Source organism: Rhamphochromis longiceps, linkage group LG22, assembly GCF_057381845.1.
Source record: "Rhamphochromis longiceps isolate RC_006_pf linkage group LG22, R_longiceps_female_GT1.1, whole genome shotgun sequence".
Lineage (NCBI taxonomy): Eukaryota > Metazoa > Chordata > Actinopteri > Cichliformes > Cichlidae > Rhamphochromis > Rhamphochromis longiceps.
The window spans coordinates 4,328,274-4,341,466 of NC_140577.1; the positions used below are offsets into that span (position 1 = coordinate 4,328,274).

The window sequence follows — 13,193 nt, forward strand, 5'->3', positions numbered from 1 at the left end:
TCAATGATATTTTTCTGCTGCAACCTGATAGTAGAAATTTCCTCCATTATGAAGTCAAGGGACTTTTTAATGTCCTCGACTTCCTCAGCTGTCGGTGTCCTCTTCGGCCCCATTTTATCTGGTTACCCTGGTAGCAGGTTCAGTCAGCTGATTCCTCAGTCAATGTCTACCAGTCACTGCACCCAAAATGCTTTGCAGGATCGATCATCATACAGAACATTGATTTTCGACCCTTCTCTTGTCAATAATTTGACAATAATCCCACCACTTCTTACAAAGGCTTTTAAAATCAATATTTAGAATATTTGATTTTCTTTATATTTTTACTTCTGCTTACTCTCACACACACAAACACACACAGACACAGCTCATTGTAACACTGCGTGTCTTCTGTTTACTATAAAACAAACCACTGCTGCTGCAGCTGCGAAGATAATACACATCACTATCTGAGCACCTTTTCATTCAAAGACCAAACACTCAAACGCTCAGTGATGAGAGTAGCAATTGCAAAGATTGTTTCAGGCCAACTCACTGTTACAACAGTCGGTTTTTACTAAGTAGCAAAGCACATTCAATTACAAGACTATAAATATTCTTAAAATAAGAGCTGCCTATGAGTTTACATCAATATGAGTAAATATGGCAATAAATAAATGAGGTTTTAGTTCATTTGTGGAAGTTATTTTTGACTCTTTGGTCCTACCATCAGTTTTATTATTGTTTATATTTTTGGTTAAATGGTCACTGTCCTGAATTCTGTTCCTTTTCCAAGTGATGTTTCTCAGTCATGTAAACTTCCAAACTTCTTAAAAAAAAGTCATCTGCTAGCGTTAGTTAAAACCCCTACTCCAATGTTTTAAAGAGGCAGATGTAGATGGATTCTTCACACAAAGACAAAAATCCTTCTAACAAAAACGGTAAGAATACATGCAACCTTTTTTTCAACAGTGGCCTCAAAACCACTATTAAGTGATGTCTGGCTGTATTTTACTCTGCTGGTCTGTTATGTGTGCACAACAGCTGCAAATTGTAGTAATCAAGCTCTCCAAGCAAAACCTCTCATAAAGCTGCAGAGACAATTCTAAAAGCATTATAAATTATGGTGTCAACATCATGAAGCTTGAGTAAAGAGTGATTTAATTAAATATATTCTGATACACAGAGATCAAAACAAGACATCAAGATGGGAGCATTCAGTCTCTAGATCTGGCTATAAAAAGTCTGTGTGTATATCTGACTCAAACAGGAGTTGCTGTATTTTAAATTCTCATTAAATATGAAAAAAGGCTTTTGGTAAGAACAGGTAAGTATTGATGAGCAGAGACGTGGAGACTTTGAAAAGTTCTGAGGCTGTGGCCTTGAGATTTTAAAGGGGAACAATGGCACAAAAAAAATCAGTGAACTCCAAAACTGTAGAGTTGTTGTTGTTTTTAAACATAGATAAAATCATACCTACATTGCAGCTTTTTTAGTGATGCAATCTAATACATGCATCACCTGTGCTGACATTATCGATCACTGGTTAGTCTAACCAAAATGCTTTAAATGGTTTTCTTATTGTCGCCACACTTAGTCTGCATATTATTTTAATAATTTGCATTCGTTTTTAAAACCTAATTTGATTTTCCTATCCTCTATAGGTGGCTGGGAGTGTACACTGTGTACAAGTCCACTCTGAAAGCCTGGTCTCTCGCAAAGTACCTTCTGAATCACTGTAATCGATCCACATCTCTTATCAAGTCCACAGTGCACTTACATCCCTCTGTGTTGTGAGGTTGTAAAACTCTTATTACACTTTTAAACTCAACTGAAATTGGATTAGGACTTGTGTGGTTTAAGATTATAGGTCTCTTATCAGATTGATTATAAAGGTAGTCATCTTTCTTATTTTATTTGCTCATTGATCCTCTGTAAACTCCAATGTTTACGCTTCTCTCAAAGAACAAACAAATGCAATACGACTTGCTGTTGTGTTGCATCACATAACAGCCAACTTCATAAAATTTACAGAACAAGATTTTCAAATCCTCATGTGAAATAAGGCTTTGCTGACAGCTGAACATCAAAAATCAACAAGAATCCTTTCATTTCCAGCATCATTTGTATTGGAGTGCACATTCTTACAACAAATTAGACAACATTATAATCCATTCATCTATTCACTGCCACAGTTCCCCATCACTTAAAACCAACAGAACTGTGTCATCTACAAAAAGCAGAGAAAAGATCCTGAGAGGACTGAACTTTACACCCTTGGCTGCATCTAAAATTTGGCCCTTAAAAAGTATGGACTAGAATCAGTAGCATCCCAGCAGAGTCCAACAAGCAATGTGAACCAAGATCCCTGTTGATGTACACGGTGTCCAGCACATATGGCCTTAAATCACATGATATGATTATTGTGCTCACATTGACCAGCAGAAAAGTCCAGCAACAAATGATCTCCCTATGAGCATGTTCTGACATGGAGGAGAGAATTAACAGTCACTAATGAGTGACTACAAACAGCGCTTCCTGCTCCCACAGACTACAATTTTTTTCTAACTATGCAATGTAGAGATTAGTACCAGCTGACACCCATTTCATATAACTGATATATCATTCTTGAGATTGTGAAGCAAAGCATCATTGTCATCATATGACCCCTCAACTTGAATGTAGGGAATAAACCTCCCAAAATCTATGGGAAACTGGAGGAGTGTCTGAATCCTAATGATGGAAGCATAACTTTAATAACATGATTTGTGAAATATATTACGTGGATGTCTTAGCAGTGGTTTTACTGATGTTTGGATTGCATCATTTTAATGCAGTAATTCGCCCGTTGTGAACCACCTGTATTTTTTATTTAAAGTCTTCTGTGCTTTGCACGTTTCTGGTAAATCTCTGCAGTAATTTTAAGGCCAAAGCCAACACTCGGCATCACAGCAGATTCAGTTCAAATGAGAAATGTCTTATTTTCTTATTTAGTGTTTGTTGATCCGCTGCTGCACTTTACATTGAAAGTATCACCACCTCCTAATGATTATGAAATAAGAGTCTTATACAGACAATACTACACCTTCATTTGTATGTTTGCAAAGTTAAAACCTACTTTGAGAATATATTCTCCCTCAGGTACAAGAATTGAACTGAAAATGATTTAAAAAGCAGCTGAAAAACCTTCATAAAGCCTGGCCTCTCTTATACAAAACACCAGAGAAATTAAGGGTCACACAAGACTTTTGCACAATGTTAAAGAAATTTTAACCATGTAAGCCATGCTTATAAGTCAAATAGAAGTCTGAACAAGTAACAATCCAGCAAACAACAAAATGAAAAATTAAGTTCTAACAGTCTCAGTTATAGCCTCCACATCTTGTTTGAGATCTAAAAGGAAGCCTGTGTGCAACAATATCATTTTCTTTATTTAATATTACTTTTATATTACAGTACTGTACAAAAGTTTCAGGCAGGTGTGAAAAATGCTGTTAACAAAGAATGCTTTCAGAAATAGAAATGATTGTTTATTGGCCCCAAATGTATTCTGCAGCAGGACAACGACCCCAAACATGCAGCCAAAGTCATTAAGAACTATCTTCAGCATAAAGAAGAACAAGAAGTAATGGAAGTGATGGTATGGCCCCCACAGAGTCCTGATCTCAACATCATCGAGTGTCTCTGGGATTACATGAAGAGACAGAAGGATGTGAGGAAGCCTACATCCACTGTGGTTAGATCTCCAAGATTTGGAACAACCTACCAGCCGAGTTCCTACAAAAACTGTGTGCAAGTGTACCTAGAAGAACTGATGCTGTTTTGAAGGCAAAGGGTGGTCACAGCAAATATTGATTTGATTTACATTTCTCTTTTGTTCATCCACAGCATTTTGTTGACTGATAGAGGTAAAGACCCTACAATAATACTGTGAAAATCTTCTGTAGCTAACATTAGAAATTGTGTTTGTGTCCATGATGAATTTAAACACACTGTTCTTTTATCTCTAATCTCCATTGCATTTCTCATCCTTAAGCTGATAAATGCGCTTTTTCACCCCTAAATGCCAAGTACAATATGTTTGACACCTAGTTAGCATTTCTTTAAATCTGCTGTTTGATGTGGTTGTGGCCTGGTAAACCAAAGATGATGAGCTAAATGCTGAAATGCTCAACACAGTTGGGGTAAACTTCTCTATTGGGGAATTTCTCTACAAAATAACCTGAGCATAAGATATAAAAGAGCAGCACAACGGTGCAACATAACCTCTTATCTTTCAGTTTTTCTGCTTGCTGCAGCCAGTTTTTTTTTTTTTTTTTTTTTTTTTTTAAATTCTATCTACCCCAAGTGTATGGAAAACTAGTCAGAAGCCTATCTCCTCTGTCAATATTGCAGCCTTCATTCAGCAAAAATTCAATACAGGAAAGGTGAGATGCTTCAGAAAAGGGCTGAAGATTGTACTATGATTCCCACTGATAGAGCAGTACTTCAGTTTGCTGCCTCTTAGCACCAGACAGAACTATAAATCGTCGCTTTCGTGTAAGGTTAACTATTGCCAGAAGACTGAAGAAATACAGCAGAAATACAGAGCTCAAAAGCAAAGCGAGACCGGGTGAGAAAAGACATAACTAAAAAAGCTGAGACGTTACAAAATAAGTGCCCGTTGTTCAGCAGTCACTAAGCATCGTCAATATTATCACTGATCTGAATCTTGATGTGAGGCTTGTTATCTGCTGCAAAACAATCACCACCATCACCACCACTACCCTCAAACCACACCAACATTAAGTATAACTTTTTTTTTTAAACCTCAGAGTCCAGCATTGCAGCATGCTGCAAGCATTGCAGTGCAGCATTGTCAAGTTAATATGTTTTATCAAGAATGTGGGCAAGTGAAGAGAGAATCTTAGAGGCCTTCTTAGATCATATATTTGCCATGACACACAGAGAAGAAGTGAAGCTGGTGACAAAAGAATGGCCAAATGAGATTGTACAACTGAATCTGACATCAAACAGAGCAAAACATTTCATTTGTTCTCTCAAATACTTCCACAGTTTCTTACTGTCTCTTTGATATATTGTTCATATTTCATGGTTTAGTTCACTATAATCATATGCTGTATAATCAGCATAATACAATGAGGACCAAACTTGCAATTGCAGTGTGGCCACCTCTATAAAAGCAGATGTTTTGGCTATTTGCTGATCTTTGCAGGCGTGTATCCCCCAGCAAATACACCCCTAAATCATATTGTACTACGCTCTGAGAAGCCTAAAAATGCTGGCAGCGAGTGCCAGTGGTGCCTCAGCCTCCTATAGTAGATGCACCTATGGTATGAATTTGAAGTTCTAGGTGATTTTCAGAAAAAGTTGACATCTGACCTCGACCTTGAAGTCAAGGTCACTGAGATTTAAAATTTTCTGAAATTTTCAGTCGATATGGTAAAGAATTTCAAAATTCTAGGTGACATCATTCTTCAGTTATTGCATTTACAAGACCTCTGACTTCGACCTTTAGGTCCTCAAGGTCACTGAAATTCGAACTTGTCCAAGATTTTTAGCAGATGCACCTATAGTATAAAGTTCAAACTCCTACATCATCCTTTTCTCGAGTTATTGCATTCACAATCTTGGACCTGGGTGACCGCATTGTGCTTTTAAGCCTGCAGGGTAAAAACAGTTACCATCCTAAATGTGAAAGTTCATGAAAGCAAGAAAAAACAAAACACTGAATAAGTGTGGCCTGGTTAGAAGGGTTCCCAGGAGTAAAGCATCCAACTTCTAAAAAGAATGCCTTGCAAAGTTGCATCTGCATAACCCACAGGAGTTCTGGAACAATGTCCCTTGGACAGACAAGATCAAAGAGGACATGTTTGGACAAAATGCACAGCGGCACATTTGCAGAAAACAAAATATAGCTCAAACACTTCATACTAATTGCCAAACGTGATGGTCGGGGGGGGTAATTTGGGCTTTTGCAGCCACAGGAACTGGGCACCTTGCTGTCACTGTCACAAACTCCTCTGTACATCAAAGTATTCTAGAGTCAAATGTGAGGCCATCTGTCTGACAGCTAAAGCTTGGCCAAAAGTGAGTTATGCAAAAGGACAAAGATCCCAAGCACAACTCAAATCTACAAATGAATGGCGGAAAAGACAATAATTAGAGTTTTGAGTGACTCGACCAAAATTCACCCTGTCTTAAATGTTACGGCAGGACTTTGAGAGAACTGTGTGTAAATGGATGCCTGCAAACTTCAATAAACTGAAGCAACATGAGAAACAGAAGTGTTGCTGTGAGAGACATTAACATAAACAATCATGTGATTGAAATTTCCTTTGAAATTTACAGTATTGGCAGATTTGTTCAAAACAATATTTTCTTACTGTTAAAAATAACTTGCAAAAATACTTGATTCTAATATTATTTTAGTTTGCATACTACAATTTTTTGTAAAAAATATTGGTACTTGTTGTTCCTCAAAGACATATGTATTTGCAGTATTTTGTGTTATCTTCTCTTTAAATGCTCCATAAATCATTTTAAATGGATCTTTTGCCCAGATTCTTACATGAATACTCCTTAAATGCTGTATAGTGCTGAACTTTTAGGTCAGTGTCGAGCGACCGTAGACAGGTAACACACTACAGCAATGAGGGACTTACTGTGATGCTATGCAGTTAAAACAATGTTCTTGTGTGTGTGTGTGTGTTTATGTTTTTCTTTTTTTCCTTTCAGGTTTTCATTCTCAAAATTAGGGAGACCTTGAGTCTGCTACTTGCCAGTAAACATATTGAGTCTTAAAAGGTCAGGAGCAAATGGAACACAGTGGGAAGAATAAAAAGGTTTACTTATTTCCTCAGGTCGAAGGAAAGCTTGAGGAATTTAAAGTACCCACAGAGGAAGACCTTGGATTTAGTACTATTACTGTACAACTGCTCCTGATGGCAAAGATATTGGACTGTGCATTAGCACCTACTAACAAGGCTGAAAAACACAGACAGGAGTAGAAGGATGGAAAGGAGGGGACCTATGGGAGATCTAATATTGGAGAGAGGAAAGGAGGAAGAAGAGATGAGCTTCAGGCAGAGAGAGCATAAAAGGTGAAATTGAGCAGTGATGAGTTAGCATGTTTGATGGTGTGTGAAATTGTGGTTAGCCTATCTAGTTGCTACGTTTGGGTAATTAGTGCCAATTTACACAGATATGTACTGACCTCCTCCCAGCCTCTCCCATTGGAATAGGAGATAACATCAAGCAGCGGTTTGGATAAGTAGCCATCACTGTTGAAAGAGTAGTCCCGTCCACCTATGGATATATTGGTGAAGTACCTGCAACAGAGATTGGAGAGCAGATAAGTTCTTTTTTCTTTAATCTATATACCTCAAATATGAAATCAATCAATTTGAGTGGAATAGAAAATTGGAATGATGATATGTTTCTGCTGTTTTTAAGGCATTAATTTGTTATTAATTTGTCTCATTTAATTTGCAACAAAGTTCTCTTTGTTGCAAAGTTCTCTCAGAAAAGCGTCTGTTTTGCCATCTTATTTTTCACTGATGAATTTCCATGATGTCTACTGAGTGCATCCATGAACCCTCAGCATTAAGCTCTGCTCACTTCTACTCTATTCTTATCCTTGTTATCCTGTGTTTAATGCAAAAGTTCTAGGAAATCTGCAACACACAATTTTCAACCTTATTACTTCTTATAGAAATTAAAAATAGCAGAAACATTGAGCAATTTCTGCTTCTTTTTATTAGAAAGAAATAAAGAAGCAAAAGAAAAAAGAAAAAGTCCAGAAACAAGAATCAAGTAGTCAGAGCTGTGAAGGTAGGGCTGAGACCTGCACTGCAGGGAACAAACATCAGGGATTCTGTGCTAAAGACAAAACACATTTCTAAGAGGAAATGACATTGTTGAGGAGCTGAGACCATGAGGTGAAGCAAAGACAAGATGGGGTGAGACTAGGAGGGGGACGCGAGATAAAGCAGTAAATTCGCTAAAATGTTTCCCCGACTTCAACTACAACAGCGGGTGGCTTGCAGAAGAACAATATGAGTGTAAGCCATGAAGGTCTTGAGTGCACTTTTAATACTTGAAAAGAAGCAAGTAGCATTGGTGCAAAACAGATAGTGAGAGAGAAAGAGAAGGCTTTGCCTTTGATGTTTTGTAATGAAACATCTACCCTAAAAGCACCTGGAAAAGAGCACATCAAAGCATCCTAATGAAGCCTGCATGTTCCCAAAAACAAGCAACCTTACTGAAAGAAAGCCTTAACAACTCAAGTAACCCTTAATCAACAGTAATCAGTCGTGGAAACACAAAAAATACACTGCAGAAACAAGATGAAAAAGTGATATACCGTAGTAACTAAACTGTTAGCAGCCCAACATCTGACTATACTGAAAAGAATTCAATTGAATTTGGTGAATTTGATTAATATGAATTAAGATGTTTGCAGGCCCATTGCCACAGGTGGATAAAATCAGTCTACCTCTCCAAACATTTATGAAAGATTTGGTTGTTCTAAAGAGCTCACTGAATTTCAGCATGGGACTGTAATAAGATACCAACAGTGCAAAGAGTGGTATTATTAGAAAGTGGAAGAACTTTGAAACCACAGCATCTCAGCCACAAAGTGTTGGACAACATCAAATTAAAGAGTGAGGCTGCTGAGTGCTGAGGGGGCAATGACATGTTGACTCAGTATCTGCAGAGCTCTAAAGCACCTCTGGTGTTAACGCCAAACCAGAGGGAGCTTCATGGCATGGGTTTCCAATGCAGCCACAGAACCTGGGCACCTTGCAGTCAGTGCGTCAATCATGAAATCTCTGTATACCAAAGTATTCTAGAGTTAAATGTCCGACAGCTAAAGCTTGGCTGAAACAAGTTTATGCGCAACAGAAGAACAATCCCGTGCACACCAGAATGGTTGACAAAGAAAGGAACCAAGGTAATGCAATTGTGCAAAGTCCAGACTTCAACCTGATTCAAATGTTGTGATGGGAACTTGCAAGTGACAACAAACCTTGAACTGAAGCACCCTTGTTATGATGAGTGGATCAAAACTCTTCCACAGTGATTTAAAAAGAGTGATAAAGTCATCTAGAAAATGATTACTTCAAGTTATTGCTGATAAAGATGGTTCCATAAGCGAGGGAATTATTGAGTGTACTACAGTTACAATGGCCACTGTCTTTGGACTGTGGGAGGAGCTGGAGGACCCAAAGAAAGCACATGAAAACTCCAAACAGAAAGGCCTGAGCTGACCAGAATCCTTGAAACTTCTTGATGTGAAGTTAAAGTGCCAACACTGCATGACCTTGCAAGTAGGTCCTAAGTTGAAAACACTTCAAACTTCTCATGTTTTTGACATAGTCATCATTACTTTTTTTTTTTGACATGCAACTGCAACTCAAATGCACAATCTACTCAAAATATACTCCAGTCAGAAACTCTAAGATCAGAATAATTATTGAAGAGATACCTGTAAATAATAAAATAAGCATCAACCCACTTTTTTCAGCATCATTTCCAGTTATCGTAATAAAGTGAATAATGCCAAATCTACTGCAAATTGTTTCACATTCAGAATATTCAGAAGGATTCATTTAATGGATATTAACTGGTTTATATATATATATTCAATGTCTCAAAAATGAGGCTAAAAGCCTGCTGTCATAACCTTTCCCAGGCTCACAGTGCAGAACCGCTGTCAATACAAGAGCTCTCAGTCATTTTACTTATTTTTCTTTTTTAAATTCAGCACAATGAACAGTAAAGGAGCACAAGTGAAATGAGATTTGGCTCCTTTATGAGCAACAAATGGTGGATTCAGCCGACTTTGTTCCCACTTCTCAAAGGGAAACTGGCAGGTTTATAGCCACTGCTTTAAAATAAAAACTTTCTTTCAGCATGGTCATGCAATGTATGCACAAAAAGATAATTCACTTCACGGCTTATATGCAAGAGATTTGGGCAAAACTGAACTGCAACTTTAACTTGTCATAAGCAAACAAACAGAAAATCATGAGGCTGGGTGAATTCATTTTCGGTTATATTAAAATAGATTTCTACCCTTTTAATGTGTATGTGTTAGTCCCCATAGGGAAATTGCTCCTCTGCATTTAACCCATTCAACCAGTGAAGCAGTGGGCAGCCACCAATGCAGCGCCCGGGGAGCAGTGTGTAGGGACGGTACCTTGCTCAGGGGTACCTCAGGGTAACCGTTCAGTGGAGTCGAACCCCCGACCTTCCAATCATGGGGCCACAACTCTACCTACTGAGCTATCCCTGCCCCTTTTTTTTTAATATATATAACCATAACAGCCATAAAACACCACAGCTGCCATTATATCAGAATACAGTTGTGTATATGATCATCTCAGCCTTCAGCAGCCGAAACAGCAAGAACTCCTTTGACACATCAGCTACAGATGTAACCTCGTAGACCACGCACCTCTGATGGCATTTTTACAAAAAGAAGGCACTTGTGTATGTGCCTCTGAATTCATGAGTACCCATTTCATGACTGGAAAGTGTTTGACTTTCCTGAAAATGGAAGGCTTCTAACCCGCTGCTGTGCCCACAAGCAGCTGATGTTGCCTGACATCTGGCAGGTCCCCGAGGTCGTCAGTATTTCTGTTTCACCTGCTTTTACACCTGAGAAAAAGTCTGCCTCGAGGCTCGCAGTGGCACGAGAAAGAAATGTCTCCATCCCTTCTGCCAGGTAAAGCTGGATTGCAGCTGAGTGTAGGCTACAATGTCACACCCCCCACCCTCACCTCCCTTTTTTTCCTTTTACTTCCACTATCCTTTTATCCTTTACTTTGCCTCTGCTTCTTACTTCCACCCTACCATCTCAAATTCTCTTGATCCCCCCCCCCACACACACACACACACGGTACAGTACAGCGCAGAGATGCAGGGTACCAGCAGTGACAGCAGCAAGAAAGTCTGAAAGAGCAGCAGGAGCTGGAGGAGGTTGAGAGAGAGCATGAGAAATAAAGATAAGGTGGAAGGGAAAAAAAAGAACATCTTGGAAACTGTGACTAAGATAAAAGTAAGAGACGGGGAGAGAGACGAAGAGAAAGAAGAGTGCAACAGAAGAGGGAGACAGATGCAGACAGCGAGAGCGTACGCAATACAGAGAATAAGACAAAGAGGGCTGCATGGCACAGAAACATGATTCACTGAAGTGCTTCACTGAGAATGGGTACCAGCAAATAGGTCTGCTACCGGTATGAACCAGCAGCTGCTACAGGAAAAATCCAAAAGATAAGTTTAAGAAGCTCTTTAACCCGCAATGTAAATTTAACAACCAATCCTCTCCCCAACAATGTCAAATCAAAGGAATAGTTAATAGCATAATAGTTCATTATTTTACTTTTCAAGGCAGAGATAAGATGCAACGAGTCACCCTTCAGTAAGTGCAAGGTTTCATCTCAATGGTTTATTCTGTTATACCCCTTACAAGATCGCTGTTGTATGTGTGACGTCTTAAATGGAAAGCTTTGGTTTTGTTTGTGTTTTCTGTCCTGTAGGTTCCACTTGCCAATCAGACGAGCCGCGAGTTCCTTTTCTATGAATGTTTGTGTACTGAGCTGCCAGCGCTCATGCTAACTGCCCAGATCTTCCTCTACATGTACCAAAGAAACATCTGCTGAAGCCTCAGGGAACACCTTTGTTAAAAAAAAAAAAAAAACATAATTAAACATTTTTGTCACAGTTTTGTTTTTTTTCACCTTCTGATGTCACTCCTCATACAAGTATTTGAAATTTAAAAGAAATCACTTGATTTATTCTTTATTAAGAATAAAGGTCACTGGTAACTGCTAACTATACTTTGCACACTGTTAAGCATGAATATCCAAATACCCCTTTCTTCTTATTCTTATTATATTCTTATATTATCTTATATTCTTATATTATGGTTGTATAAATGTTGGGATAATTATCCAAAATTCATCATACAAATTGTAAAAAATAAATAAATAGCGTTCTCTCTTCTGTCATATCTCTAGCCATGTGATAAGATAAATTATGGATTTATATCTGTGGATTTGGTTTGATAGTGGTTAATGGGACTGACATGGAAGTCTGATGGAATTTATATTTTGGTTCACCTTATTTATGTAGTTTTACACTTTATTCATATTTGCAAATTTCTGTTAAAAAAAGGGTGTAAATATCCATCTTATTTTCATAAGCTAGCTAGATACACAGTGACCACCCAGTGACACAAATTTTTATCTGTCAAGGAAGCTTCTGTAGGAGCAGTTCATTGCAGCTTGATCCATAAAAAACCTACACAGCTTTGTTAGTGTCTTCTACATGTTCTTTTTCACTGCTGTAGTAGCCATTTCTTAATGTTTCGCCAACTTCCCTTTATTCACTAGGAGGTCTTTAGCTATTAAAAGTCAACAGATATACATATTTTTTAGATTCAATATGTTTTAAAAGTGAATGCAAATAAGTTTTAGTAAATATTATATTTACATCAGTAATGTTGACTGTGATAAAATTAACATGATTTCCTGAAAAAAAACACAAACAACTTGTGACTTTGTGACCAAGGAGGCAGAGTCACGTGAAGACAGAAAAGAAAAAAAAAAAGAATGACAGAGTGGAGCAGGAGACTCTCACAGACTCTCAGCGGGAAACCAGGCTCTATGTATTATACCTACACAACAGCCGAGCTCAGATGGAGCCTGATGTAATCGATGAATTTGCTACTGAGACATGTGACTGCTGTGCATCAAACAGTGGAGGAAGAAACGTTCCCAGTGGAATTAGTACCCGTTTTATGAGCATCCTAGCTGGGAGGCAAGAGAAAAATAAATATCATGGGGCTACAGCTGAAAAGAAGAAATTAAAGAACAGAAAGACAGCGGAGGGGAAAAAAAGCAAGACAGGGAAAGAAATAGACCCATCAATGTTGAAAAGGAAATAATTCAGGGATTCAGTGGAGGATAACACTCGGCTCACCCTGGTTAATCCACCTTTTCATTTGTAGCAATAAAGTTTACCCAGGCCTACATCTATTCCAGCTCACAGAGGGGCAGAAAAAAGCTCGCCAAAAGATTGTGGAAATCCTGGGCTAGACAGAAAGAAGCTCATCTTAGCGTTGATTTTCAGTAGGATGAATTGGATGTCAAGTATTTAGATCTGATTCAATACTGATGCTAACTTTAGAAAAACTGTGCCATTAA

At 38.2% G+C, this 13,193-nt stretch overlaps 1 protein-coding gene across 1 annotated transcript in view; it reads right to left on the bottom strand.

Annotated features, from left to right (window-relative positions):
- grin2da (glutamate receptor, ionotropic, N-methyl D-aspartate 2D, a) overlaps window positions 1–13,193 on the bottom strand; it is a 274,557-nt gene that overhangs the window by 84,160 nt on the left and 177,204 nt on the right. Inside the window, exon 7 of the mRNA XM_085395309.1 lies at window positions 7,196–7,310. Coding sequence (XP_085251435.1) covers window positions 7,196–7,310 — 115 coding nt within the window. The remainder of the gene's footprint in view (window positions 1–7,195; window positions 7,311–13,193) is intronic.